Source organism: Cavia porcellus, unplaced genomic scaffold, assembly GCF_034190915.1.
Source record: "Cavia porcellus strain 051 isolate PalLab524CR breed Dunkin Hartley unplaced genomic scaffold, mCavPor4.1 scaffold_22, whole genome shotgun sequence".
Classification (NCBI taxonomy): domain Eukaryota; kingdom Metazoa; phylum Chordata; class Mammalia; order Rodentia; family Caviidae; genus Cavia; species Cavia porcellus.
Genome location: NW_026947505.1, coordinates 27672246 through 27697697, shown reverse-complemented (window position 1 = coordinate 27697697; position 25452 = coordinate 27672246). Strand labels below are relative to the sequence as shown.

General features: G+C 38.5%; 1 protein-coding gene across 1 annotated transcript in view; it reads left to right on the top strand.

Moving 5' to 3' along the window:
• Nucleotides 1-13137, top strand: part of Rsph3 (radial spoke head 3) — a 33952-nt gene extending 20815 nt beyond the window's left edge. Inside the window, 6 exon segments of the mRNA XM_003468499.5 lie at nucleotides 69-210; nucleotides 6130-6275; nucleotides 7810-8013; nucleotides 10095-10257; nucleotides 12189-12275; nucleotides 12660-13137. Of these exon segments, the coding sequence (XP_003468547.2) occupies nucleotides 69-210; nucleotides 6130-6275; nucleotides 7810-8013; nucleotides 10095-10257; nucleotides 12189-12275; nucleotides 12660-12982 (1065 nt within the window). The 3' untranslated portion in view covers nucleotides 12983-13137.
• Nucleotides 13138-25452: the final 12315 nt, after the last annotated feature.

Here is a 25452-nt window from a genome sequence, read left to right as displayed (position 1 = left end):
GAATAGCAGTTCTTTCGTTGTTTGAGAAATATGCCCTGACTGTTAGAAGCCTTTTCTATCCCTCTCAGCCTGGGCAGCCTGATCCTGTAGAGCTGCAGAGAAAGCAGCAGGCTAAGAAGAAGGCTCTTGCCAAAAAACGAGCTCAAGAGCAGCTCAAACCACGGACACCTGAACCCGTAGAAGGCAGGAAGCATGTGGATGTACAGACAGGTAAGTGATTATGCCATTGGCATTGTGCCTCCCTGAGCTGTCTGTGTCTGGTCATTTTCAATAAACCATCATGTTATTTATGTATCTGTTGTAATCTCCAATCCTTCCCAATCACACAACAGAGATGTCCATTCCTTAAAAAAATACACAGACTGTATATTATTATTGTATTGGATATAGCTAGAAGTGGGAATCAGGGTTAAAAGTAAGAGTTTTATGAACAAATTAACTCTTCCTTTGTGCTTTTCACATATACTATTTCAAACCAGGATTGTTTGTTGCAGCCCAGTATGAATCAGTGTTCTTTTCTTTTTTTAAATTTTTGTTACCATGTTTGTAGTATGGAAGTTTATGACCATCTTAGGGACTAGGTGCATGCATGTAAGATGTCATAATACTTTTTAATCCCCTTCCTCTTTTTTTTTTTTTTTAATTTTTATTTAAGGAGAAAAGAAAAGAAAGAAAAAAAACAGTGAAGGGGTACAAGTTATACAGGTTTACAGAATAAAAAAATGCGCAGTAGGAAATCACTAGTTAATGGATTACATATTGCCATCTTAGAAATAATTGTTCAAGTCACAAAATTAAAGCTTGTAGAGTGGACATTCCAACAATGATACTGCAAACAGTTCTGTTCAATGATCCAATAAAACTCTGTGATATCATTTTCTATCTTATACTTTTAAATGTACATGCAGTTATATAGTTTAGAGCACTTTCTTTTCCTCTCTTTTGTACAGTGACTATTACACATTTTGGGTTTCATTGCTCCCACAGTTCTTGTTGCTTTTTTGGAAGAGAGTAAAACCAAATGTGACATAACAGAACAGAATCGGTCAAGTCAAAAGGGTGGACATAATAGATAATATAAAAAACATAATACAAGGTGATCAACAATGGTTACCATAATGCCTCCCGCTATTTCTAATAGAATTGCCTATATCATTAGTTGTAATACAATTGAACAAAACCGTAAAGAATAAAACCGACAAAACCAAAACATTGGAGATATTGTAGGTCTTCAAAAGTAGATAAAAGTCAACGAGAATGGGCGTTATAATGAATCTCATTATCTTCTCAGCTGATGCCTAAACTTTCGAACCTGATACTATCCAGCAAAACAGAATATAGGAACCTCAGTCAAAAACAAGATGGTGAGAGTAATACAGGGCTTCAAATCGAGATAATAGAAAGTCAAAGTGGGTTACTATATTATATCCTGCTATATTTTTCCCTGTAATTAAATGGATAAAAATAAAAAAGTAAATAATGGAGTGGAGATTGAGAAAAAAAGAGGGCATAACAGCGAAACAGGGCAGATCAAAACATAACCATTTAAGCAGAATAGTGTTTCACCACCAGCTAATCCTGACCCAAAAATGGTTACCATATTGACTCCCTCCCTGAAGTCCTTGAGTACAACTTCATATACTGTAGCATTAAGTATATCAAAACAATGTAAATCCATTTAAGAGAATGACAGCATTATAGAGTATTTAGAATCGACTAACAGAAAATGAACAATGGTCTCTGTATAATCTCCTTGTCTTTAAAAGGTTTTTTCTTATACTATCGTACATAACAAAATCCAATAAGCTACAACCTGTTTAGACCATTGGAGACAGAAGAACAAAAGCTAGATGAGACTTCAAAACAAGATGGTACTAAATCAGCATTACCTATTAAGATGTCATTTTCTCCAAAAAAAGCTGTTCCTATCATCCAATCTTCTCTGTCTCATTTCTGTTGAGCTCTTTTTCTGTCAGTAGCTGTCAGTTTGTCTTCTTCGTTTTGTTCTCTGCTCCATTCGTTGTGGCCTCCCCGCCCCTATTTCTGGGTTCTTTGTATTTTTCTTTTTTTAGAATATCCTGCAATACTTTCTGTAGGGTTGAATTGGTGGTTGCAAATTCCCCCAGTTCCTCTTTATCTTGGAAGCACCTCGTTTTTCCATCAATTTCCAGGGACAGTTGTGCAGGATATCTCAATCTTGGCTGTAGATTATTATCTTTCAAAGCTTGAATTATTTCTCCCCATGCTCTTCGTGATTTGATGGTTTGTGAAGAGAAATCTGCTGTAATTTTGATGGGTCTTCCCTTGTAAGTGATCTGTTTCTTGTCTCTTACAGCTTTTAATATTCTGTTCTTGTATTGAATTTCTGGAATTTTTATTATTATATGTCTGGGTGTTTCTCTGTTAGGGTTGTAGGTAGCTGGGGTCCTGTATGCCTCATATATTTGAGTATCTTTACCTTTTGCTAAATTAGGAAAATTCTCCTGGATTATTTCTGTGAGTAGCTTTTGTAGTTCACTTGTTTGTGTCCCTACTTCTTCTTTTATGTTCTTAATCCTTAAGTTATGGCTCCTCTTATCATCTTCTTGTCTTTGTATTATTGCTGTGTGTTTCTTTGTTATTTTTAAGAAGTTTTTCATTTCATTCTCCCATGTTTCAAGTCTGCCCTCCAATTCAGATAGTCTGTCCTTAGTTTCTTTCAAGCTGTTATGCCAGTCTTGGGTATACTTCTTGATTTCTTGATAGTCCCTTTGCACCTGCTTCACATACTCCATGCTTTCTCTGTTTTCTCCATCAAGCAATTCTCCCCTCTTTTTCTGTTCTTCCACTCCACCATCTGCTTTTTCCTGGGTGGTGCTTAGCATTTCTCTAACTATTCTGCATACTTCTAGCTTCAGGTCATTGATAACTTCATTCCTGAATTGGTCTATGAGGCTCTCTAAATGGCGCTTAATGTATATTGGTACAGTGTCCACTATTGCCTGATTCTCAGGATTGGGGGTCGAGGAGCCTTTTTTGTTGCTTCCCTTCCCCATATTTTCTGTTCCTTATGAAATGTAATCTTACACAGGAGGCCCGGCTTCCCTGCCTGTCAGCTACAGCTTGATCGAATTGCGCTGGCTAGTTGTTCCAGCTCACTGCTGCGCCCCAGGGAGTTGCGGAGGAGGCAGCCTACGCGGAAGTCGGTCGCTCCTACGGGCCACCGTCAGGCTCTGGGATCTGGGCTAGGCCAGCCTAGGGGGTCTGCGAGCAGCGTCCCTCCGGCCAGGCACCTTTCACCAATCCCGTCCGAGAGGGAACCGTGCGGCTGCAGTTGCCGCCGCGCCCTGCTCTTACAGGACTGCCCGCGCCCAGAAAATCCTCCGCTGGAGTCAGACTGCGGTAGGGAGTCAGTTCCTCGCTCACCTCGCCTCCAGTCAGCCTTCCTTCCTGTCCGTCGCGTTTCCGACTCCGTTCCCGAGCTCGGAGGTCGCGTCTCTCCTTGCTGAGCCGCTGTGGAGGTAGCCGGCCGCCGCGCGGCGGGAAATCCAAACCGCGGTTTCCAATGGCGCAGAGTCGAGCCTCCACACCGAGATTTTTCTGTTCCTATTTTAGCGCCAGGACTGTATTCCAAGTTGGATTCTCTCAGCCCAGTTTGTTCCTGAGTCAGCAGAGCATATCTCTACTGGTTCGTATCTCCTTAGTCCGCATCATTCCTGGCCTCTGAGCCGAGCCTTTAGAGAGCGTTCAGTAGTTGCTGTTGTCTGTCCGCCATGTTCTCCAGAGTCAATCCCCTTCCTCTTTGTCCCTCCCCTACCATCTCTAGATGCCTTTCCCATTTGCAAAAGATCTATCTCCCTGTTTTCTATTTAAAAAAAAAAAATACTTATGCTTTAGGTTTACCCTATAAGAGAAGTATCTGATATTTAAGCTTGTGTGTCTGATTTGCTTCACATTTTGGTCTCAGGTTGTGGCCATTTTCCTACAAATCAAATTCTCCCTTCTTTATGGCAGTCTTACTCCATTACATATAAATAACACCTTTTCTTTATCCATTCATCTGTTGATGGACAGATAGGGTCCTTACAAGATTTAGCTATTCTGAATTATGCTGCTATAAACGTGTTATGGCTTGTATCTAGATGCTGCCCCAAAGCCTTAGGCTGTCATGGGGGGGCTTTTTGAAGGTAGTTAGGTATAGGGTATGTGGTGCTGGGATCAAGCATATGATGCTGGATTGATTTGCCAGTGCTAGGATTAAGTGTGTGAGTGCTACCTACCCTTACAATATCCTGGGTACGACATAGGGGACAAAAAGAACTGCTATGCTCATTGCTGGTCACTTGTCACTTGCTTCGGCCTGCCTGCTTTGCAGTGCCCCTGCCCTGGAGCCAGCAGACTATGAACTGAAACATCTACAAACTGTGAGCTAAATAAACCTTTCTCTTTATCTTTGGGTGCTGAGTATTTTGTCTCCACAACAATAAAAGTAACTAAGACAATGAATATGCATGTATCACTGTAATATGATGACTTTAACTCTTTTGGGAAGATACAGAGAAGGAGAATAACTAAGTCAAGTGAAATTTCTAATTTTAATTTTTTGAGGCATCTCCATACTGATTTCCATAATGTTTTACCAGTTTAGATTCCCATCAACAATGTAGAAGGGTGGTGCCTTTTTCATTCTTCTGGGAAGAATTTATTGAAAAAGAGAAAATCTTCTGTCTAAGAGAGACAGAGGGATCCTGAAAAGTGGGTTTCCCCAGTGCCTTTTTTCCTGTAGCCTCAAATCTATCTTCTTTTCATTGGGACTTAAGGAGAGGAGAGCAGTATGTATCTGTTTTGTCATTTTATTTGTCTCTTGAATGGAGTAAGTCCACTCATATCTGATCGTTTGCCTTTCACATCGGACTTTTTTGTTCTCTTCACCATGTGTGGTCTCCAGGGCCACGTGGGTGCTTCTGAGGCAGGTGCCAGAACTTTCTATTTGTCCCACTGTTCTCAGTTATCGAAACTTACCCAGACCTGGGGATCTACCTGTGTCGCTGACAGAATACTTAGTAATCTGACAGTACTCGGTGTTACATCTTAAGATTCACCTTACACACTGCCAAGATCATGAACAGATTTATCAGGGTTATTTCTGTAGTAAAATAAGGAGAATCATTCTTTGGTTTATACCATGAGAATATTATGTGATACAGTAGGCATTTTTTGTGTGGGCATTTCCTCAGAGATTATACCAGGTCTTTTGCTTCTGTATCTTCTCCGTTCTTGCTAAGACTCCATACCACAAGTAATGGAAATCTCTTTTATGCATGAAGAAACTGAGGTCTGGAGAGGTTGTTTGCTGGCTGAGTCTTGTGTTTGACCTCTGCCTCCAGTGTTCCTGTGCATCACATGATTCCACAGCATCCTTGTTTCGTATAAGTCATTTTTAACATGAATTGTGTTTTCAGATTACTGATTATAATCTGTAGAATAACATCACGACATGCTGCATGAGTTTTTAAAATAACTCGGGGGTTTTCAAATCTTTATATGTTTACTCTCTTATAACTCAATTACATATACGTATCATCAATTTGTTATTCCCTATTATACTTTGCCTCTTATATACACACTGATGCTCTCTTGTTCTTCCTTGAGAACTTGTTTAAGGTCTAGCGGGAGAGTGTCTCTACTCCAGATCCTTGACCAAGGCAATGGCCCTTCTTTATCGGGGTAGTCATGCTCTCCCACTGAGCACAAAGCTTCACAGCTTGGGCAGGGACGCACATGGAGTGGTGAGGGAGGAAGGGGACACCGGGACAGCCAGCCGGTCAGGTCTGCCAAATTAATCCTGAAGAGCAGTGGGGTGACAGATGTTGCAGCCAGATCGCCCTCACATTGTTAAGTTATTCTTTATTTCAGTTTTCTCATGCAAATCTAGGCAGTGAGTACATTTTCTAGCCTGACCGACTTTATGATCTTCCAAATCTCTTAACTCTTAACTTAGTATATGAACTGAACCCTACATTTAAGCCCTGTTACTGGATTTATCTTCTGATTCATGTAATTCTGTTTAGAAAGAGTGGAAATTTCAAATACAAATATGTTTGAAGTAGACCTGAATGCCAAACTAAGTGTCTATGTTATTATTTTTAGAATTGTATCTTGAAGAAATTGCTGACCGCGTAATAGAAGTTGACATGGAATGCCAAACAGATGCATTTCTGGACAGACCACCAACACCACTTTTCATTCCTGCCAGAACTAACAAAGATGTGGCCACTGAGATACTAGAAGGAGAGGTAAGTGCATTACTTTGACTTCCCATTATATTGGTAAATGAGGTAAAGTTGAGTTTAGGTAAAGCTAAATATAGTCAAGAACCAGTTCACAATCAGAAAGACTAGTTTTGGGGTTTCTTTATAAATGTTATTTTAATAGTTTTATCCTGTAGTACCTAAAAATGTTTTTAAAAGACATGTTATGATATTTCCTCTTTGCTTGCCAAAAGTAAATTATTAGAAATATTTTTAGTATAATTCTATATTCTATACATTTGTTTAATATATGTACATTATAGATTTGTACAGTATAAGGAAGAATAATTTCTCTGGATAAGAGACTCCAGTCTTGGTTGTTTACAGGTTACATAACTTTTATGAAGATACTATCTCTGTTCTTAAAATCTTTATTACATGTTTCTATCAATATGGAATGCATAGACAAGTTTACTAAATTAAAGACACATTAATTATATGTATAATGACCTAAGTAAGATTTAAAATTTGAAGGAACTTAGGAGAATTGTCATTGAAATTGAGGAATAAAATAAGTCTTCAGAAGCTACGTTGAAGGACATATTTATGTCTAAATCCTACACATGAGTCACTTAAAATATCATTCATACATATGTAGCACTGGGGATTGAACCCAGGTGTACTCTGGATTCAATCCTCTAGCCTTTTATTCTTCTTTTTTCTTCTGATCTACATTCCCAGGCTTTTATTTTTCTTTTTGTTTTGTTTTGGTTTTTTTTGTATTGTTTTGTTTTTGTGAGACAGACTCTCACTGAGTTGCCCAGGATGGGCTCAAACTTGAGATTATCTTTCTTCAGCTCCCCAAGTACCTGAGATTACAGGCACAACCTACCATAATGAGCTAAAATATCCATTATTCTTCCTTAGTTCATCACAGTATTGTTTTTAAAACAGCCTGTAAAAAACCAGCAGGAAAGTTGGAGAATAAAGGATATTTTCCCTTGGTTCTAAAGTTTGATCTTAAAACTGTTGAGTATCAAAGTTCATGTTGATAAATGCATGGGTTGTTGGGGTTTTTTTCCCATAACTTTTTACTTAATAGAGTTTTACCTATAAATAAAATGCTGTTTTGGTACCTTGCAGGGTTGTGTTGAGAATCAGAAACACACTTAATGTCCAGTGTTTGACACATAGGCAACACTTAAAATAAAATTATGTTATCGCTATTCCCCTCTCCCTTCCTTCCCCTTCACCCTCCTCCTTCCCTTCCCTCTTCCTTCTCCTCATTCTCTTTCTTCCCCTTTCTCCTCTTCTGTCTTGTCCTTCTCTTTCTTCTTCTTTTTCATAACACCAGCAATTGAACCCAGGGTTTTGCACTGAGCCACAACCCCGCCCTTTTTACTTTTTTATTTTTTATTTTGAGATAGAGTTCTTCCTGTGTTCCCCAGAGTAACCATGAGTTTGTAAGCCCCTTGCCTCAGTCTCTTTAGTAACTGGGATTACAGTGTTATTGCTATTCTTTATAACTGACCTTGCATTTAGTTCATGATTAAAATGCTGCTTTCTCTTGTATGTTTAGCTCTTTGATTTTGATCTTGAAGTTAAACCAATGTTGGAAGTTTTGGTGGGCAAGACAATTGAGCAGTCCCTACTGGAAGTGATGGAAGAAGAAGAGCTGGCCAACCTGCAGGCCAGTCAGTGTGCCTACGAAGAAATGCGGAACGTTGAGCTGGCTGAAGTCCAGCGACTGGAAGAGCAGAAGAGGCGACACGAAGAAGAAAAAGTATCGATTCTATGAATTCTATTTTTCTTTCTTAGGGTGGTCTTGTGGTGATGGTGATGATGGTGGTCTTCTTCTTCTTCTTCCTCCTCCTCCTCCTCCTCCTCTCTTCCTCTTCCTCTTCCTCCTCTTCTTCTTCCTCTTCTTCTTCTTCCTTTTCTTCGGATTGAACCCCGGTGACTCCCACATGCTTGTTACATCCTCTATCACTGAGCTATATCTTTCACCCCTCTTAGTCTTTTGGATACTTTATTTATTCTATATTCAGAGTTACATATAAAACTAAGTATCTTTGACAATCTGTTAGAAGATTTAGTATTTGTATGCTCTTTAGTATTTGTGCTCAAATCTTTCATTTAGATTATAAATCTTTCACGGATTAAGTGACTTTTTTAAATTTTAAAATATATTTAAATTGAGTTTCTAAACGTTCATTTAAATTAAATAAATGTTTCTAAATGACCTGTGTCCCAAATGGAAGATACTCTTAAATATGGAGCATCCTAGAGGAAGAATTATATTGATGTGCCATAATTCAGTGACAGAAAGATGAAAGGAGGAGGGGAAATGGGGTGTATTGGGGTTTTCTGTGGATTATGAAGCCAACGATTGAGATGGAATTTTGTTTGTTTTTTAGTGATCAAACTCTTCTCAGTACCCTTGGAAATACTCTAGAACTACTTGAGTCCTGACCCAGTATTTTTCAGATTATAGCTTTTACAATCCTTCAATTTAAAAAGTTTTATAACAGGTTTTTTCAAATATATCAATAGCTTTCAGTTAGGAAACTCTAAATTCAACAATCTTTCCTGGCTTTCTGGTTCTAACATTAACAGTCTTCCTCTATTATATACCAAATGAATAAATTAGAAAGTAGTGCTTGTGCCTAAACCCAGCCGAATTATCTCCCAAAGGTCTTACTTTCTGTGAAGAATAGCTTGGGTTTTGGGGGGGTAGAGGGACTCTTATTTAATACTTAATCGACTGCACTTTAAATTTTATTCCAAAGTGAATAGTTGTGTAAAGAGCATAGGGTTTATGGTAAGGATTGTGCAAATCTAAAACTTTTTTTACAAATATAAAATAAACACTTACCAAAAAAGCTTTATTGAAAAATCTGTGAATCCTTTATCAAAACATTTTTATTTACCACTAAGAAATGCATTATTTAAAAAAGAATATAAATGACCTAGATTTATATTTGCTTTAAACTTTGAAAAAAGATATGATTAGAAAATATATTAATGCTTCTATTTCTTCATGGGAGTAAAGAAGATTGCTCACTAGCTTTTAGTTCATCAAAAGGAACCAGCAACAAGAAATAAGCTTTCATAATGTTTAAGACCATTTCAGTTTTATGAATTCAAAGACTTGTAACAATTAATTCATTGCCTTAAATTCTTTAATTGAAGATGTCTAAGCAATTATAATTTTCATGTCAATATTATTTTATAATACTAATGAAACTATACATAATTGTCATGCTTTTCATATCATTCAAATATTATTTTATAATACTATATTATAATACTATATTATAATACTATATTATATTATTTTATAATACTAATGAAACTATACATAATTGTCATGCTTTTCATATCATTCAAATATTATTTTATAATACTATATTATAATACTATATTATAATACTATATTATATTATTTTATAATACTAATGAAACTATACATAATTGTCATGCTTTTCATATCATTCAAATAAGCAAGCATTTTGAAGTTATTTTCCTTGGAAATGAGTTTTAAATTGAGTGCCATTGTTTTGTCTTGTTTTGCTTTGTTTTGTTTCTTTTGCAGGAATGCAAGCCAACCCAGAACCTCATAAATGCTAGACAAACACTCTAATCCCCAGATCAAGCTCCATCTTTTATGTCTTTCTGAGTTCTGTAGCCAGTAGTTGTAGCCCATCAAAATCTTAATGAAGAATATGAATCCTTAATAGACACCTTGCTGTACATTTTTTTGATGAGTCCAAGTATTTTGACTTATGTACTTCACTAAAGTCAGTATCTAAGGAGAGTGTACTGCCTGAATAACCATCTGTGATGATGTTTTTCTCTGGGCAGGAACGTCGCAAGCGGCAGCAGTGGGAAATAGTGCACAAGCAGAACGAGACATCCCAGAAGATAGCGGCCTGTGCATTTGCACAGCGCTACCTGGCTGACCTCCTCCCCTCTGTTTTTAGCAGTCTCAGAGACAGTGGCTACTTTTATGATCCCATTAAAAGAGGTTTGTGGAGATTTTTGTTAGATTAACTCTATTAAAATAAGTATCCTCTTAGTGGTTCGAATTTCTTTCATGCTCATCTTTATTTTGAATTAGAATCTTTCTATTTCTAAAGTGAAAGTTACTTATATTTAAATAACTACTGTTACTAAGAAGAGGAATATTACAGTACCCTATAAATATGTATCTTCAAAAACTAAAATTAAAAATTTCTAAAGAGCTGTATCATAAAGATATTGATTATAAAATGTTGGCATTTCTTTACTGAGCCACAGAACATTGGACAGTAGAAAGAAATATGTGCACTATGTGAAAAACATAAGGTTTGATCCTGCCTTCATCATTAGCTAGCTTTATGACCTCCGGCTTCCTCATGTGTGACATGAAATTTTCATATATGAAATTCTGTATAAACAAATGCTCTATATGTAAAAAGCACAGTGCATGTATGTTGCTGTAATAACTCTTCTCAGCGACTTTCTTTTCCTATCTGAAACACTTTCAGGACAAATGTGAGATCATTGATCCATTTAATTAGGCCCTTACTCTGGCCCAGGCACTGCGTCAGTCACCTTGGTCTCTACCTTGATGGGCCCACAGCCTGGTAGCCATTTGTTAGTATCCCCTCAAAGCCCACTCACCTACCCAGTCTAGCCTACTGAAGGAAAAGAGGTGACACATTCTCCCTGCCATCACCCTTAGTTTAGAAAGCATTTACACCTCGAGTGCTTTGAATCCAAGCCCTGCCTCATTAGCGAATAGTATTTTGGGCCAGCTGTTAGTTATGTAAATCTTCACTGCTTGCATATTCAATCTTACACATAGAGGTGAGACTATAAACAAATGTCATTACATTCATTTCATACTTTCTAATTTATGTAGTGTTTTTTATAAGTGATATTATTTGATCCTCCCAGTAGGCCTATGGGGTAGACAGGGCAGATATAATTCCCATTTTTCAGAAGTAAAAAGTGAAGCATCAAGTAGTTAAACCACTGCTCCCAAATAGTCAGTCCAAGTGTCAGTCCAAGACCATCTGTGTGCCCGAACTATCATTTCAGAGTCTAGTTAGACCTCCTACGGCCACTCACAGAGACCAGTAACTTTTTTCCTATCATGGATCATTTAAAATTTTGCAAGCGAAATTCATGCTTGAGACTAAAATATTTATAATAGCAATGATAATATCCTGTCATACTCCCCCTTCTTACCATATTAAAAAATAACAATTAGATGCCTTCTCCCAAATAAAGCTGTTTTGAAACTTAGTGTTATACCATAACAGACCATATTTTAAACATTCTTCCACAGTAGATTTCTGTTTCTGATGGAGCAAACTTTTTACTAATGGAAACACCTGGTTTCTAGCCATTTCTAGAGCGCCACCTTCTCACATGCCCTTGGCCTGCATCCAGTCTGCATTGGCTTCCATTAGAGCCTGGGCCTCTGATGAGGGCATTCTTTGTACTTGGAGTACTCCATTTCAGATTTGTATCACATGTCCTTGGAATTCTCCCAGATCCACATCTTCCTTCTGTCCCCACAATCTGTTTCAGGTTGTACTGTGATGCTAGCTCTGACATCCTTGACTCCAAGGAAGGCCTCATAATTTTAAGAATATTTCTGTTTCAATAAAAGAAATTTGACCAGAACATATAGAATATGGGAAACATTATATAAATCCACTTAACATTTTGTATTGGAAAAATAATATAAATGAATCTGTTACATAATGGCCAAAGCACATTCTTCTGGTTTCAAATGATTAATAAAAATGACCAGACATGGTGATGCAAGCCTATAACCCCATCATTCAGGAGGCTGAAGCAAGAGAATCACTGTAAGTTCAAGGACAGTCTGATCTGCATAGTAAGACCCTATGTCAAAAAAAAAAAAAAAGAAAGAAATGACTTAGTGAAATGTTTTTATTACAGACATTGAGCTAGGATTTCTTCCATGGCTAATGAATGAAGTTGAAAAAACCATCGACTACAGCCTGGTTGGAAGGACAGTGCTTGACAGTAAGTTCTTTTGTTTTATTTGAAAGTCATCTCTCAACATTTCAGTGGAAGGAATAAATTAAAGAAAGATGTTAATTTTACAGTTTTAATACTTAAGTTTTCAGTATATTAATTATATTAAGAAAGGTACAAAATTTTATCCTCAATATTATTTTTTACTTTTTATAATTTTATCGATATTAATATCTTCTGTCACTATAAATGGTATTCTGTTGAAATAGGCAAAGACTATGACCCATACACAATGCATTAATTGCTACAGAAATTAAATATGGTGACTTTATGAAAGGTCAGGTGGGGAAGGGGGAGGCCTAGTGAATGTTTTATATGCATCTAGAACTTATCTAAAAAATGAAAACTCACAAAGACTTTTGTACTTTACAGTGTTGATCCGTGAAGTGGTTGAAAAGAGACTGAATAGTTATGAGCGTAAGGAGGGATCCCCTCCTTCGAAATGGGAGGAGGAGCTTGAGATTCCTGAAAGAAAGAGAGATTCCACCATAAACTACTTAACCCAAGAGCCAAGCACACTGCAGGCTCAGAAGCGATTATCAGACACAGAGTACTTGCGAGCACCATCAATTGACAGAGGGCCACCAACCCAAGAAAGGAAGCCTGTGGAAGAAGAGTTCCAGGGGCCAGATGATGACGCAGAAATGAGGAGATCTTTAGACACAGAAGACCCCACGGGAGCTTCAGAGCTGTGAAACCGATCAACAGCCAAGTCAACAAAGCAAGTGAGGTACTGATGCAGGAGGCCCCACGGGCGATAGAAATTGTACTGTGTCTGGTCAACATGTCTCTCTGTCTATGGCCTGAGTAAAGCACGTGTGATAAAATAATAAAAATTCATAAAATGACACTTTAACTCATTTATTTAATACTTAAAATCTACAATTTTAATTCTAATGAGAATTAGCTTTACTTTCTATCTTCCCACTGCCACCATCTATAACTAATAAATACATTTTTCTTTAAGTCTTCTAATTTTGATGCTACTCAGCTGCAGAATTCACCAGATTTTTGATCATACATATCTCAGAAAGATACTCATCAAAGACTTCCAGGGCTTCAACAAGTGGTAAGAACAATAGGATAAGTGTGTTCATGGGAGATGAAAGGAAATGTGTCTTTTTTTTTTTTTTTTTTTTTTTTTTTTTTTTTTTTTTGGTGGAGCTGGGGATCGAACCCAGGGCTTCTGCATACAAGGAAAGAACTGTACCATTAAACTACATCCCCAGCCTGGCAGTGTATCTTTCACTGTAGCAAGTTTTTAAATTTAAATATTCACCGTATGTTTAACCTTGAAGATTTGCTTATTAAGTAAAATCAAGTCTTCAAGGAAGATTTTAAAATTCAGGATAAAATATTTGAAAGATTAAAATAACACTTAGTCAATTTAATTCCCTTTTTAAAATATAGCTCATATTTTCAAATATAGTTTACTTTATTCATTCATGATTTTCATAAAATGAAGTTTGTGAATTGTATTTTAGATTTTATGAATGCTTCTATTTACCACCAGGTGTCAGTAAAACTCCGTGACAAAGTTAACTTGCCAACAGCTCCGTACATGATTTAATGATCTTAGGAGAACTTGATAGGAAAAGTTCAAAAACATCCCATATCCCTTGGCGACTCCAGACTCCCACTAAATATTTGTCTTGCCCTAGAGTTATCTACAAGCTCTATGATGGTGACGGACCCTTCAAATACTGGTTTTAGAATGGACTTCAACTGTCATAGATCCCAGTCTTCTAATTTAGGTTCCTTAACAGATGGTCATTTAGTCTTTCTCTAGGCGCTCTGACTGAGGCTTTCACTTTATGAGCTGTTGTAGGTGATAATTCTGTTTCATTTCATTATGGCTTCCTGGGCTAGAGCAATGTAAAAGCTTAGTCAGTTACACTGCTGAACAGATGTCATTAAGAATTTCTTGTGTACTGAATCAAAAGCAGTCCCATTTATAATGTGTGGTTACTAATCACATTCATGGAGACCTGATTATATGGAGAAAGACAGAATCATTCTTTACCATTTCACCTAGTCATAGACCCCAAGTAAGTTGCTTTCCCCCCCCCCCAAGTTTTTCTTTCTCCCAATGAATATCACCACTCTAAATTTTCCTCATGTAGCATGGTTTTAAAGCTTCCCACTCTCCATCTTAGTAACTGTAAGCTTCAAATTCCTATCTGATCCAAGTTCCTCTGAAAACATGTTGCCCAAAATGTGGTATACTGCTATAGTTATAATCTAATTTAGCAAAGAGTATTATGGGGCTAGTACCTCCTCTACTCTGTACATCACCAGCTCACTTGCTCCAAATTCAGATATCTAGAAACCAGATTCTCCAGAACATAGAAGAGAAAAACCCAAAATAACTTTTGAGTAGTCACCATGTCACGAATTCCACACACTTCACAGTGGACCCTCCTGGCCTGTCCTAAGATATCACTAACCAATTTTACTACTTCATTTTTAATCCTATAACATGTTAGAAGTGACACAATTACAAGGGGAGAAGTATTGCTAAGAGGAGACTCATGCAGCTAACATGTATAAAAGAAGAGGCAGGAAAATGCAAGAAAAAATAAAAATTCAAAAAGTATGATAACCTGGACAAAAATTGAATATTTTTCCACAGGTGCTAAATATGCCATTAAGTGAAATATATCAGTACTGAAATTAATGTTTGGAGAAAATACTTTCGTAAAAGTGAAATAAGGACCTCTGTCTTCCCGTGAAAACAATGAAAAAATAGGCAAAATTGGCCAAATCAGCACTTTATAAACTGGAAACTATAAACAAGCACTTGTAACGAGGAGCATTTATTAATGGAAAATGGTCAAATCTCAGAACAGTTACCTTCCCTTCTTTCTCAGCTCCACAACCGCCTTGAAAACCAACACACTCAGAAACACAGTAACTGAGAGCCACCAGCCCAGCAGCTACCAAAAAGCAGAAACGCTACATTCCACAGATGGTCATCACTCTTTGACTATGTGACAGCTCCCTGGAAAAGTCATTTATAGGGCTTGACTTTATTTGGCTTGACTCCAAACTGCTCACTGACAAAAGTTTTGACTGTAGAGCATTTGCTACTAAGTGAATTTTTAAAATGTAAAATAAACTAAAATAAAAAAAACCAGGAGCAACTGTTTAACACCACAGCAGCCTGACATAGAGATATCTGTTAGAGCAAATAACAGACTTCCTCCACCAAAAAAAAGTCTTGAAACTTACAAGTGAGATGTTAAGGGAGGTTGAAAAACTCTGATGTATTCCTGGAAGCCTATACCTCAAGTGCATGAGTAACACTTTGTGCCTGCCTAGGAAAACCTGACAAGGCTCAAATTCCTCATCATAACTGACTTCAAGGATCCGCACAAACAGAAACGGAAAGCTAAAGCAGAGTTGTAAAATGCTAAAATATTAGAAGCATGCCAAACTCTTACAGAACCCCACAGCCAAGGGTGGAAGAAAAGGATTTGAACAAGGCATTTAAATCTGTGGCTGGGCATGGTGGTGCCTGCCTATAATCCAGCACTCATGCATCTGAGACAGCAGAATTGCCGCAGTTTTAAGGCTAGTCTAGCCTAACAGTGAGCTCAAGGCCAACCTGGACTACACAGCAAGTCAAAACTGCCCCCCACAATCTCTGTCTAATTGCTCATTGTCCCTTAACCTGAGGAGAGATTTCAGTGGCTAAATACAAAACATCTCAATTTTTTCCAGGAAAGTCATTAAACAAAGAGCAACAATAAAAAGAAAAGTAACAAAAACACGTTTGGTGTAGGACAAGACTCCAAGACTATGATTATTCAAAATGTCTGATCTCCAGCAAAAAAATTTCAAAGCATGTAAAAGTACAAAAAAAAGTTAACAAAAATGTTCTCAAGTTCAGCTTGTGAAATTATCAGAAAAAAGATTTTAATCAAGTATTATATGTTCAAAGAACTAAACAGTTTTTTAAGTTATAAGAATTATGTCTCACCAACACTATTTTGCTTAAATGGTTATGTTTTGACCTGCGCTGTTTTGTTGTTATGCCCTCTTTTATCTCAATCTCCTTTTTTTAATTGTTTACTTTTTTATTTTTATCTTTTTAATTACGGGAAAAATAAATAACAAATAGCAGGATATATTATAGTAACCTACTTTGATTTCCTATTAACTTGATTTGAAATCCTGTACTGCCCTCACCATCTTGTTTTGACTGATTTTCCCCTATTCTGCTTTGCTTGATAGTACCAAGTTCAAAAGTATAAGCAACAACTGTGAAGACAATAAGATTCATTATGACGCCCATTCTAGTTGACTATTACCTTCTTTTAAAGTCCTGTAATGTCTCCAACGTTTTGGTTTTATTCTTTACTGTTTTGTTCAATTTTATTATAACTGACGATATAGGCAATTCTTTTTAAGATAGCAAGAGGCAGTATGGTAACCATTGTTGATCACCTATATTTTGTTTTCACATTATCTGTTATGTCCATCCTTTTGATTTGACTGACTCTGTTCTGTTATGTCACATTTGGTTTTACTCTCTTCAAAAAAAAGTAGTAAGAACTGTGGGAGTAATAAAACCCAGAATGTGTAATTGTCATTGTACAAAAGAAAGGAAAAGAAAGTGCTCTAAAGAATATAACTGCATATATATTTAAGTGTATAAGGTAGATAACCATATTACTGAGTTTTGTTGGATCATTGAACAAAACTGTTTGCAGTCTCACTGTTTGAAAGTCCACTTTATATGCTTTAAGTTTGTAACTTGAACAACTATTTCTAAGATAATAATATGTAATCTATTAACTAGTGATTTCCTACTGTTTTATTTTTTCTGAAATTCTGTATAACTTGTACCCTTTTTCTGTTTTTTTTCTTTTTCTCCTTAAATAAAATTTTAAAAAAATTATGTCTCACCAAATAACAAATGTCAACTAAGAGACAGAAATCATTTTTTAAAAAAAGAAAGAAAGAAAAAAAAAAAAACTCTGGGGTTGAAAAATACAATAACCACTTACCTACCATGCTGGAAGCTCTGGATTTAACGCCTGCAACACAAAAAGGAAGAGGAAGAAGAGGACAGAGGAAAAGTAGAAAGACCAGAAGGAAGAAGCAGGGAGGAAGGGAAAGTACAATAATCAAAAGTGAAAAATTCAACATGTCAGAAAAAAGTATCCCTGAAGTTGAGATTAAATCAAACAAGATAATCCACGCTATGAAACAGAAAGAAACATACAGAGACCCTTGGCCCTGCGTAGTACCATCAAGCATGAAAACAGGACTCCCAGAAAGAGACAGGGAAAGAGAAAGGCAGAAAAAGCATTTGAAGAGACCTCATCAAAAGCATACTACATTTGATGAAAAATACTGATTTTTCATTTCCAAGCGATCCAGCAAACACTACATATTCTATTAAAGGTACATAAAAGAGATCGAAATCTAGGCCCATCACAGTCAAACTGTCAGAGACAAAGCAAATAGAATCTTGAAAAAAAACAGCACCAAAATGACTCATCGTATACCTGTGATCCTTAATTAGACATTAACTAATTTCTCATTAGTCCCCATGGAGGCCAGAAGGTAACAGTAGAAGGTATTCACTGTATTCAAAGTGCTGAAAGAAAATTGCACAAGAATTCTCTATCTAGCAAAACTGTCCTTTAAAATGGAGGAAAGAATAAGAACAGTCCCGATAATCAAAAATGGATTCATCTCCAGCAAAAGAAAAAAACCAGCCTGAGAAAACTCAGCTTTAGCAGACCACCCTACAAGAAATACTAAAGGGAACCCTTTATGCTGACATGAAGGATACCGGTCCGTAACTCAAAGCTACATGGCCAAGTAATATAAAAACAACATAAATGTTCTTCCCTTTTCTTCTTTTATGGTAACCATGTCATAAAGCAATCATTATAAGACTATATTGTGGCCTTTTAATCTATGTAGAGGAAATTTGTAGAACAGTAATAGTACAAAGGAGGGGGAATAGAATGCAGTAGAAGGATACGAGAGGAAAAGTTGTATCTATTCTATTTAAATTAGTATTAGCTGAATATACTATTTTAAATTAAGATGTTATTTATAATCCCTACAGCAACTACAAAAAAATTAAAAATTGGAAAGGAAACAACAGTAATATTAAAATTATATACTAGAAAATTTCTAATGTGAAATGGGGACATAATGGATGCATCTCGAGAGAGAAATAGAAATGATTAATGAATCAAGCGATATTGTAGATCTGAGAAATACGATACTGCGACAGACCCTCCGTATCTCCATCCTCCACACACTCCCTTTAACTTCCCATCCTGAAGTACTCGGCTCCCAAGTGTCCACGTTTTGAAGCTTTCTAAGGGCTCCAGCATCTTGGCAGCTAGCACTCGAGGCCTGGGCAGCACCATATTCAAGGAAGGAGATGCGCAAGGATGAGTATGTGCGAGTGCAGGGCTTCCCGGGCTGCCCATCACAGTCGGCTGAGTGTTCTCAGTGGGCTCCAGGAGAGGAAGCTCAGCCCTGGACCCTTCATGCACATCATTTGCTACAAGCTAGAGGCAGTACTCAGCCCTCAACAGAGTCCTCCAAGGCCTGACAGTTGCAGCTGTGTAACTCAATTTTCCACCAGGATTAACTTCAGGGCCACCAGCCCCTGGCTACTGTCAGTATTTGAGGAGCAGAGGTTAGACCCTAATGGCTCTGTTCTACAGAGACAGGCTGCGTCTCTGAAAGGGCAGACTGCAGAGAAAGAGTACTGGACGAGTGGAATCTCTTTATGGTTCTCCCCTGAAATTCAGGGGAAGCTCACTGTGTGTTCTGTCATCAGCTCACTGTTTCGGGCATAGGATTCAAAGGCTGTCACTCACATGGTTCTTAAGGAGATGCAACAGAGTACATCAAGCACCATTGGAGCTCATCTCTTCAATGTTTCCTATTTTCTCCTCAATGTGCAGCTACCCAGGCTTAGAAAGCACCTCACTTCATAATTCACATTTTTAGTTTATGAACAAATGGTTGCCCAAATGACCAGCATTTTGTTTACTATATTTTTAACTCATAATACATTTATGTGCACATGGGTCAGAGCCAGTGTCATAGATATGAGTCCTGTGCCCCACATAGGACTCCGTACTCATAAGACTTCAAACCTGACTTGCTGCTCTGATATTCTTAATTTTTTTAATAGGGAACCCAACATTTGCTTTTCACATTGTACCCTCAGGCTATCCATGGGGGCATCATAAAAACCATCTTCTTCTTGAATTGGAGAGGCTGAGTATTCCTCCTAAATGCTTCCTCCCCAGTAGTCTTCATCCATATTCAGCATGATATGCTGGCCAGAAGCTTATGCAGTCTCAGCTGGCCAACCAAGCCAGGGTGACTCTGTTGTCTGGAGCCATCAAGGAGACTTGGTGGCTTGGGAAGTCTCCTTGGCTCTTTGGCAGAACACTGCTGGGAGGTTGGTGTCACTTTAGTCAGCTCAGTTACCCACACCCAAGAATGAAAAGCCTTGGGAGAATGTGGAATCTTCTGTATTCCACCAGAATATTCCACCACTCCACAGGAGATCGTACATTTCCACTGGGACCAGAGGTGGCTGTCAGGACAGTCCCACGAAAAGTCACAGGGATCGCTCCGTGATAGCTATTCTCCCTATTAGAGGACTCGATGGTGTAAAGAACTGAACACAGCTAGCACCTCAAGGCCAGGATATCCAGCTCACTGTGGTCTGTGGCATTCTCTGATGGCTTCCTGACCGTTTGCCCATGGTCTGCTCAGCTGCAGTCTAATCTCACTCAGCTAGAGTTCAGTCACCTGCTGTTAACCACCATTTATCCACCAGTTTCTGTCACTCCTCTATGAACTCCTTAAGGACCAGGATGTGCTTTTTATTTGAATTCTCAGTTATCTCTCTACGTAGCAGGGATCAACAAATATTTGCTGAATGGAGAACTGAGGAAGTATTAGCCAGACAATGTTGACATTAGTTTGGTTTGGACTTTAACAGAGCTATTATATCAAGTATAATTTATTAATTGTTTTCTGTATTTTCCTAGCTCCTTGATTTGCAGATACCACAGGCTGGGCCTAAAGAGTTTAAAGGAAAAGCCAGGAGTGGTGACGCACACCAGTAATCCCAGCACTTGGGAGGCTGAGGCAGGAAGATCATTGCAAGTTTGAGACCAGCTTGGGCTACAAAGTGAGCTCAAGGCCTGCCTGAACTGCGTAGTGAAACCCTGTCTCAGAAAGACAAAAACAAAAAAGTTTATAGGAGACAGACTGAAGCAGGAGGATCTTGAATTTGAGGTCATCCTAAGCTACATAGCAGGTATCAGGGCTGGCCCAGACTACATAGTGAGATCCTGTCTGAAAGAAAGAGGAAGGTAAGAAGGCAGAAAGGGAAAAAGGCAGGAAGGCAGAAAGGGAGAAAGGAAGGAAGGGAGGCAGGAGGGAGGGAAAAAGGAGATAGAAGAGAAAGAAAATGGGAGAGGAGGAAGGGTCCGTGGGAGAAAAAACAAAATTGCATTCTGCTCACCCTTGCAAATCCAGCTCACTCAACACTCCGGTCATACTATGTGGAGTAAATTGCATTCATTAAATGCTATGAAGGTTGCTGGGTGTGGTTGTGCAGGCCTGTGATTCTAGTGCTCAGAAGATTGAGACAGGAGAATCATGGTGAGTTTGAGGCCAACCTTAGCTGCATAAGCAAGTTCAAGGCCAGCCTGCACTCATAGTGAGACCTTCTCTCAAAAAAAAAAAAAGGCTATGAAGGGGAAATGCATATACCTGCTGCCTTGTTTCATTTCTTTTGTTCTATGCTTCATAGTCATTTTTCTTTCTCTAAATATAACAGGAAGGGAGGGCAAACAAACATTTATAGAACACTGAGTTTGTGAACAGCACGGCCAGGTTGCCTCTCTGCTGTAAATTTTAATACTTGGCAGCCAGCAACATCTCCGTGGGTCCCTGAATTATAACCAAAGCCTTTATAATCAATAGAAAGTACCAAGTGATGACTTCACATCTTTTACAATGATTCCTTTTAAGAAGGATATTTAGGAGTTTAAAAGCCTCCCTAACAACAGGAATCCAAGGAATTTTGCGCAATGCCAAACTGAATTAATTACTTGAAGGAGTTCTCATAATTTGTCTTTGTAGAGCTATATCCAAGTGTCTTGGTGTTTTAAGAATCTAAGGGAAAGTAAGCACAAGTTTTATCAATGCAGAATTATAGTAACTAAAAGGCTTGCCCGGAAAGTATGATATAAAATTTAAGTTCTCTCCAGGAGAACACAAGACTATTACATTAAACATGCTCATGAGTTCAGATGAGATCCAGGACAGGCCACCATCATGCTGGGCTTGGCAGTAGCATCAAAAGAATTTAGCATCAGCATGCTGACACCACACCAACCCATGTCATAGCACAGGCCATTATTACCTTGAGAATGAGATTTGTTTAACCTCAGGAAGTAAAGTAGTGAAACATCAGATTTTATTTCCACAAGATCTAGGAATAAGGCAATATTATCTGGAGACTGTCTCAGCCTGATAGTTTACCTCAGACCATTCTAGTGTCCTGCATGTATCTGGCAAATGCTAGGCAAGCATTAACTTTCAGTATGAGAGTGATACCTAATAAGGATTACTGGACACACAGACCTAAGCAACCTCATCTGGTGGACAGACGTGCTTGCTGTTGCTTTAATACCTCTACCCCCGCAACATGAAAGTCACATGACACTGCATATTTCAAATAATTATGCAGAGAAATAACACGATGCCTTTATAAGACACTGAAACCTACTCCATGAAGGCTAACTAAAAATTGTGTATACTAAGTTACTTGTCTTTATTGTTTAGTCTGAGTTGCAGAAATTCTTTTATTCTTGTTTCTGTGTTATCATGACTACGCAAGGATGAAATATTCTGAGGTTCGGGGAACAAGCATTATAGTTTTTGAGAAGGAAATGACATCAAACTAATATATATTTTTTGAAGATAATTTTAGCCAGCTGTAGTGACATGCTTATATCCAGCACTTGGGAGGCTGAGGCAGGAAGATTGCTCCAAGTTTGAGGCCAGCTAACTATAAGGTAAATTTTTGTTAAGAGTACAAATAAGAAGTTTAATTAATAGAATAAGTAGCATAGAGCTGAAAATCATGATTCTTTTGACAAGCAAACCTAGTATGAAAGCAGAGATGAAGCAAAGTCTGTAAAAAGTTAGGAGAGGATGAATCAAATTCAGGAAGAAACTGGATTATTTACTGAGTCTCTGTTTTCACATTTCTAAAGTGGAAATGTAACAGTATACTTCCTCTGCCTCACCACAAGCTTGTACAATAAATAAAACAGGTGCCAAGTGTAGTTTCAAAAGTAACCCACAAATGTTGGTCATTATTATCTACTTTAACGGATCCATGTGTCAAAGTAAAGGTATGCCACAGACAGCCAGAGCTGACACTCCTTTGTACAGCAAATAAATAAACCCTGCATGTTTGACCCGCCCTGGCTGCCACCCTTCTGTCCCTGGGTGACAGCAGTGAGCACAACAGATCTGCCCTTGTGAAGCCCATACTGTAATGTAAGGCAGACTCACTGCTGAGAGGAGAAACTGTAGAGGCCTGAAAGAATGGGGTGCTAGTGCCAGAAACAGAGTGCGGAGAGACTGGCTGCTGGGAAGGGACATGGCGTGACCTGGAACCTAATCAGTCTGAGTTGTGGGAAAACTGCTCCATAGATATGGGGTGACAAAGGAGAATTTTGGCTAGGAAAAAATAATGGGTTGGTTCAGGGATGTCACCCCATAACGATGAGAGCTGAAAATGTGAAATCTCAGGATTAAAAGCACAGAGAAATTCATAGAGGGAGAGCTGTGACGGCAGTTAAAGGACAAGGGGAGGGAAGAGGAGAATGTGAAAGGAAGGATGACGTGGTCAGAAGAGTTAGGATGGTAGACTAGGAAAGCAGGCTTTGTCTTTTAAAAAACCACTGAGCGTGGTGCTCCAGGCCGGTATCCCAGCGAGGCTGAGGCAGGAGGATTGCTGTGAGTTCAAGGCCGGCCTGAACTGCATAGTGAGTCCAGGCCAGCCTGAACTACACAGAGACCCTGTCTCAAAAAGAAAAAAAGAAAGAGACAGACAGATGAGAAAGAAAGAAAAAGAGAGAGAAAAAAGGAAGAAAAGAAAAAAGTCATAAGGATTCCTTCAGGCAATCTTTCATAAATTTAGAATTAAATGCACAATGTCAAAGTTCATGCAGAAGCTAAACATATATAAACTTCACGTAAGAAAACCATGCATCACATTTTCTAGCCCAAAATAATATTTAGTCATAGTAGAATCTAAAAAGAAAATCATATTCTCTGAAATGAATATTGAAACTTGACTGGTTTCTAAGAGAAAGAAGTATCGGTAGCTGTTCTGTGATTTATTTAGCACGGTGCTTATATTTCAGGGCATAGTTGTCCATTTACTTGTTCTGCCACACACGCACCCAAAAAAGAAGAGCCTGGTGTGGCAGGTTGAATAATACCTCCCAAAAGATATCCATGTTCGGATTCCCACAACCCATGACTATTACCTTTCGTAGACAAGGACTTCCAAAGTGGGAAGCTAAGAATCTCGGTGGAGAGAACATCATACATTATCCCCGGGGCTCAGGGTACTCAGAGGGGCTTTTAAAATTTCATTTATTATTAGTGCATGTTTGCAGTCATCCTGGGGAGTTAGTACAGGTACATAATCTAAATTGGGTCTTTTTTTAATACCATTCCCTCCTGCCTCCTCTAAATCCCCTTCCCCCATTTCATTCTTGTTGACTTTATTAATCTCCTCCCGTGTGTGCCACATACAATGTTTCCATTCATTGACATTATTGAGTTCTTGTACATAGCATATATTTATTCTACTTATTCCATCTTCCCTCCTCCTCCTCCCCTCTCCCCCACATTCTCTTGAACTTCTTCCCTTTTGCAAGAAATTGATCCCCTTGTTCACAAGGCTCTTTAAAGAGGGGAACAGGGAGAGGCAGAGAACACAACGTGACAACATTGTGCAACAGAAGTAGAGGTTGTAATGCTTCAGGGCCACAAGCCAAAGAGTGCAAGTGGCCTCTAGACTCTGGGAAAAAGCAAGGAAGCAGACTGAAAGATCTTCTGGACCTCACTGTAGTTTAGAAAAGTCTATGTTTGTAATACCATGGAAAAGTTATTGGAATTCTAGTAAGTTAATACCAATGCACGGCTTCCAGGGCAACGCATGGCAAGAATAATGACACTAACACAAATTTGTATTTACGAGGAGCCAAGGAGGTCCTAAGCCCAGCTAGAATGGTAGCTAACAGGAACAAAGGCCTCAACCCGGGGCCAAATCTGGGTTTTATTAATTTGTGAAGAGGAGAGTGACTGTGAAAGTGGCTGAAAGTACATGAGTGCTGTGAGCCAGGCTAGGCAGGCGGACTGACATCACCTCTGCAATATGCAGAGGGAGAGAGAGAGCGAGAGAGACAAACAGTAATCTGCATTCCACAGATTGGGGCCGAGTCTAGTGTTCTGATGTGTAACAAGCCCTGAGAAGTCAGAGCCTCTTTTCTCAAGGCTCATTCTCAGCTGAGCGCACGGCCACTCAGCCCAGCTCACACACCTTACTTGGGAGCTGCAGGAGGGGCATCACTGACCTGTGGCACTGCTTCAAAGACTGTACATCAGCACCTCGGCTAAACCCGTTTGCATTGCTTACAGCCAATTGAGGAGATAAGGACAAAACTTAGCCAGCTCTGCACGTATCAGTACACAGGAAATAGGGCCGGGGTTAGCCAAAAACGAGACAAATGCTCTTCTTTTGAGGACAGCCGCCCAGGCGGTCCTCCACAGAAGCAGGGTCTCCCCTGAGCTTCCAGGGCCACACAGCGCTGCCCGCACCTGATATTTAGCCAAACAGACTGATTTGGGACTTCTGACCTCTGACATAGCAAGATAATGAATTTATATGGTTCCAAGGCCACTAAATGTATGGAAATTGGTTACAGCAACAATAGAAAACTCATGAACTTGACATTTTTGAGACTTATAAAGTAGGATAAATAATCAAAAAATCCTGAATTTCAAGAATTATTTGCAGAAACTATCAAAGCAAAAAAGGAAAAGAAACTGTGCTCTGTAGCATGAGTAC